Source organism: Lycorma delicatula, chromosome 2 (assembly GCF_047948215.1).
Source record: "Lycorma delicatula isolate Av1 chromosome 2, ASM4794821v1, whole genome shotgun sequence".
In the NCBI taxonomy this organism is placed as follows: Eukaryota; Metazoa; Arthropoda; class Insecta; order Hemiptera; family Fulgoridae; genus Lycorma; species Lycorma delicatula.
Genome location: NC_134456.1, coordinates 167,162,699 through 167,168,698, shown reverse-complemented (window position 1 = coordinate 167,168,698; position 6,000 = coordinate 167,162,699). Strand labels below are relative to the sequence as shown.

The 6,000-nt window shown below is 31.4% G+C and overlaps 1 protein-coding gene across 2 annotated transcripts in view; it reads right to left on the bottom strand.

The window, feature by feature from the left end:
• Nucleotides 1–237: 237 nt before the first annotated feature.
• The window catches only part of Phb1 (prohibitin 1), a 29,925-nt gene continuing 24,162 nt past the window's right edge, over nucleotides 238–6,000 (bottom strand). For both annotated transcript variants that reach the window (XM_075356664.1, XM_075356665.1), the window contains exons 6-7: nucleotides 1,991–2,086; nucleotides 238–845 (exon numbers count right to left, since the gene is read on the bottom strand). In XM_075356664.1, the coding sequence (XP_075212779.1) occupies nucleotides 630–845; nucleotides 1,991–2,086 (312 nt within the window). In that variant the 3' untranslated portion in view covers nucleotides 238–629. The remainder of the gene's footprint in view (nucleotides 846–1,990; nucleotides 2,087–6,000) is intronic.

The window sequence follows — 6,000 nt, the reverse complement described above, 5'->3', positions numbered from 1 at the left end:
TCAACAGTGACTGATTATCTCCCAGCGATTCTGGAGTCATGGGAAATGCATCCCTCATACATTTAGTGTTTCTTAAGCTTGCTACATTTCTGGATTTCAGGACTATAATGTTAATCAGTACTAAAAGAGCAGGATAGTGTGGTCGGGAAATAAGCCTGCTTAATCAGAGATCTTTTTTTGCAACTTACGCTTTCAACAGTTTAAAAAAAAGAAATGTCAAACGCAATAACATACAACTTTTTAGTAATACAATTTATAATTTTATTTACTTTTCCTATGAAATAATTAAACTAAAAAAGGAAAGAAAATACAAAATAACTGAACATGTGTGTATTACATTCCTGATTCACTTAGTAAGAAGAAATTTAAATTAAATGCAAAAATTAATGTCTGTGTTTACAAAAGGTTTTATGGAGGTAAATAATAAATTTGTAATATTAATAACACAGAAATGATTTATTATAGTACTTAATGTCTCTTTTAATCTATTTCTCTGAAAATCTCAATTCATTATCATAAATGGGAATAAAATGGAACACTTTTTTGTCACTCTTCTTATTACCTGTATTTAATTAAAGAAATAGTCTACAATCTATAAGTTATACAAAAGTAAATATATTTATAATAATCTACTGAGACGGTATGTTAAGAAGAATATTTTGGCCACTTGGTAAGTATGCTACTTGACGTGAACGAGATAACTGATAAGCGATGTCTTCAGCAGCTTCAATACGTCTCAATTCTACAAGACCTTCACCAGAATCTCCGAAAGACTTGGCTAATAATTCAGCAGCAACAGCATCACCTTCAGCAGCAATAACTGCAGCTTGTTTCTGTTGTTCAGCCTATAAAAAGATTCATATACATCATTATTTCTTTATTCACATAGTAACAATAGGCTTATGCCTCTTACAATTATTAAATGAATAATGAATGAATGATAAATTAATTTTGTAATGTGTAAATAAATTAAAATAAATAAAATATATAAAATTAAATAAGGATTTAAACTTTAAAAGTAAAATTTTACTTTAATGGATATTTATTGGAGAAATAAACTGGTTCTCATAAATTAAAAATTCTGAAATATGAAATTAATAACCATTAAGTTGATGCAGACTTAAAAACATAAAAAATTTAAAAAAGGAATTGATAAAATATATAACTTTTTTAATAAGTTTCTGAAAACAGTGTTATTTAAAAAAAATCTATTTTATAATAAGTTTTATACAATTCAGATTTAGAAACAATCTGTGATTGGAGTGGTAGAATTTTGGCCTTTCATCAAGGATTCCAGGTTCAAATCTCTGTCAGGCATGACATTTTTCATATGCTACAAAATAATTCCATTTCCATATTTTGACATTCAAACTTCAAAGGTTTTACAGTGATAATTCATAAAAAAAATGGGTAACCTACAAAAACTTTTACATCTAAAAAGAACCTAAAACAAATTTTATGTCTAAAAAAGAACCCATTTGAATAAATGAAAAAGAGGAAAAACAGAGAAAAGGTCTGCTGAGAGTTCAGGCTCAATGGAATGAAAGGCAATGTATAATTTTAATTTTCAAGTTTACACACAGTTCATATGAATTTAAAGTTAAGAACATTTCTAATACAATTAGAGACACTAATGAAAATTTACCAACCAATTTAAAAGTTGAGCATGATAATATATTTTATCAGTATATCTGCTGATTAACAACCATTCATAAATCAGTTAAACCAATTAAATAAAATTGTATAGCCCAAGCACTTATATCACTAATTATAGCACTATATCACCAAAAATGAAGACAAACATTTGTGGAATGGTATAATAAAAAGTTTTTGCTTTTATACAGTAATTTTTTTCTTACATTTGCTTTTATTTAAACTGAATTTCTCAAAATATTTCAACCAATATGAATTTCCACACAAATTTCAGTTTTAAACTACTGCTGTTAACACAATTTAACACAATGATTATAATTTTTTATATTAAAAATACCTTTTCTACAAGAAATCTAGCTCTCTCAGCTTCTTGTTGTGCTACTTGTTTCAATTCAACAGCTTGCGTGAACTCTTTTCCAAATGTTAAGTGTGTCTAAAAAAAATCATAGAAAAATTAATACAATCATTACTAACAAGAAATCTTAAAAATGGTTGATACATCTAAAAAAAGGGGAGGAGTAATCATTGAACATGAGTTATATTATACTTGTCTTGCTCCTGATTTAACTTGAAAAATATGTTGATCATTCAAAAACAATACAGCTAAAATTATTCAATGGAAATTATTACCCTTTATAAGTTATGCAATAATATTAATTTTAGATTGCATGGATCCCACATTTAATTACAACCTACCCTAGAATTTCTAACAATTTTATAAATATGATGGTCAAGTTATTCAGAAATCAAATTACTGTGGTATTAATCCTTCAGGAAAATCTGCCTCTGTTAAGAGAGTGGAGATGAGCACAGATTTTGGTGAGCCCAACAAGCATGGTTTCCAGGAATCAGAGCTTTTTGAAAAACACTCAAATGCAATTATAAACAAAAGCATTTTCTTTTTTTGGAAAAATTAATGTCTTTTACAGGTTTCAATGTTCAAGTAGTTAGAGAAATTTTTTCTAAAACATAAAAATATTTTGCTCTCAAATGAACCAATTAAAATGGAGGAAGATTATTAATTAGACTACATGAATATTATTATAACCTGAACTTAATGCTCACTCACATTAGCAAACAACCAAAAAATATAGAAATTAAAAAAAACAGTGTGACATTTTCTTAAAAATTAAGTTAATGATAAAAAAAGAGTAAATGTAAATTCAGATCATTACTTAACAACAATTAAAGTAAAATTTATCTCAAATAGAAAAGGAGCAACGCCCAAAGAATACAAAAATATAAATTGGAGTTTGGTTTTTATAAAACCAAAAAGACATTTTACTATCTAATATAAGATGATAAATATTGATAGGTTTTTTGTCTTGTCATTTGTCTGGTTTGATGCAGCTCTCCAAGATTCCCTATCTAGTGCTAGTCGTTTCATTTCGGTATACCCCCTACATCCCTAACAATTTGTTTTACATATTCCAAACGTAGCCTGCCTACACAATTTTTTCCTACTACTTGTCCTTCCAATACTAAAGCGACTATTCCAGGATGCCTTAGTATGTGGCCCATAAGCCTGTCTCTTCTTTTAGCCATATTTTTCCAAATGCTTCTTTCTTCATTTATTTGCCGCAACACCTCTTCATTTGTCACTTCCACCCATCTGATTTTTAACATTCTCCTGTATCACCACATTTCAAAAGCTTCTAATTTTTTCTTTTCAGATACTCCGATTGTCCAAGTTTCACTTCCATATGGAGCGACACTCCAAACATATACTTTCAAAAATCTTTTCTTGACAATTAAATTAATTTTTGATGTAAACAAATTATATTTCTGTCTGAAGGCTTGTTTCGCTTGTGCTATTCGGCATTTTATATCGCTCCTGCTTCGTCCATCTTTAGTAATTCTACTTCCCAAATAACAAAATTCTTCTACCTCCATAATCTTTTCTTCGCCTATTTTCACATTCAGTGGTCCATCTTTGTTATTTCTACTACATTTCATTACTTCCGTTTTGTTCTTGTTTATTTTCATGCGATAGTTCTTGCGTAGGGCTTCATCTATGCCATTCATTGTTTCTTCTAAATCCTTTTTACTCTCGGCTACAATTATTATATCATCAGCAAATCGTAGCATCTTTATCTTTTCACCTTGTACTGTTACTCCGAATCTAAATTGTTCTTTAACATCATTAACTGCTAGTTCCATGTAAAGATTAAAAAGCAACCGGGACAGGGAACATCCTTGTCGGACTCCCTTTCTTATGTTCTTCAATTATTATTGTTGCTGTTTGTTCCTGTAAATGTTAGCAATTGTTCTTCTATCTCTGTATTTGAACCCTAATTATTTAAAATGCAGAAAATTTTATTCCAGTCTACGTTATCGAATGCCTTTTCTAGATCTATAAATGCCAAGTATGTTGGTTTGTTTTTCTTTAATCTTCCTTCTACTATTAATCTGAGGCCTAAAATTGCTTCCCTTGTCCGTATACTTTTCCTGAAACCAAATTGGTCTTCTCCTAACACTTCCTCCACTCTCCTCTCAATTCTTCTGTATAGAATTTTAGTTAAGATTTTTGATGCATGACTAGTTAAACTAATTGTTCTGTATTCTTCACATTTATCTGCCCCTGCTTTCTTTGGTATCATGACTATAACACTTTTTTGAAGTCTGACTGAACTTCCCCTTTTTCATAAATATTACTCACCAGTTTGTATAATCTATCAATCGCTTCCTCACCTGCACTCCGCAGTAATTCGACAGGCATTCCGTCTATTCCAGGAGCCTTTCTGCAATTCAAATCTTTTAATGCTCTCTTAAATTCAGATCTCAGTATTGTTTCTCCATTTCATCCTCTTCAACTTCCTCTTCTTCCTCTATAACACCATTTTCTAATTCATTTCCTCCGTATAACTCTTCAATATATTCCACCCACCTATTGACTTTACCTTTCGAATTATAAATCGGTGTACCATCTTTGTTTAACACATTATCAGATTTTAATTTATGTAACCCAAAATGTTCCTTAACTTTCCTGTATACTCCGTCTATTTTACCAATGTTCATTTCTCTTTCCACTTCTGAACACTTTTCTTTAATCCACTCTTCTTTTGGTAGTTTGCACTTCCTGTTTATAGCATTTCTTAATTGTCTATAGTTCCTTTAACTTTCTTCTTCACTAGCATTCTTATATTTTCTACGTTCATCCATCAGCTGCAATATATCGTCTGAAACCCAAGGTTTTTTACCAGTTCTCTTTATTCCGCCTAAGTTTGCTTCTGCTGATTTAAGAATTTCCTTTTTAACATTCTCCCATTCTTCTTCTACATTTTCTACCTTATCTTTTTTACTCAGACCTCTTGCGATGTCCTCCTCAAAAATCTTCTTTACCTCCTCTTCCTCAAGCTCTTCTCTAAATTCCACCAATTCATCTGACACCTTTTCTTCAGGTTTTTAAACCCCAATCTACATTTCATTATCACCAAATTATGGTCGCTATCAATGTCTGCTCCAGGGTAAGTTTTGCAGTCAACGAGTTGATTTCTAAATCTTTGCTTAACCATGATATAATCTATCTGATACCTTGCAGTATCGCCTGGCTTTTTCCAAGTGTATATTCTTCTAATATGATTTTTAAACTGGGTGTAGGCAATTACTAAATTATACTTCGTGCAAAACTCTATAAGTCGGTCCCCTCTTTCATTCCTTTTGCCCAGCCTGTATTCACCCACTATAATTCCTTCCTTGCCTTTTCCAATGCTTGCATTCCAATCTCCAACTATCATTAAATTTTCATCTCCTTTTACGTGTTTAATTGCTTCATCATATACACACTCTACCTCATCTTCATCATGGGGGCTTGTAGGCATATAGACGTTAATAATCGTTGTCGATTTAGGTTTTCATTTTATCCTTATTACAATGATTCTATCGCTATGCATTTTGAAATACTGTAAACTCTTCCCTATCTTCTTGTTCATTACATATCCTACTCCTGCCTGCCCATTATTTGAAGCTGAGTTAATTATTCTAAAATCACCTGACCAAAAGTCGCCTTCCTCTTCCCACCGAACCTCACTAATTCCAACTACATCTACATTTATCCTATCCATTTCCCTCTTTAAATTTTCTAACCTACCAACCTTGTTTAAACTTCTAACATTCCACGCTCCGACTCGTAGAATGTTATTTTTTAATTTTCTGGTGACCCCTTCCTTAGTAGTACCCACCCGGAGATCTGAACAGGGGACTAGTTTACCTCTAGAATATTTTACCAAGGAAGGCGCCTCCCATCATTGCTATATGAAAATGCAGGGAGCTATATGTTTTCTTGGAAAAAAAAGCAGCTGTAGTTTTCCATTGCTTTCAGCTGCGCAGTACTCAGAGGACTGAGTG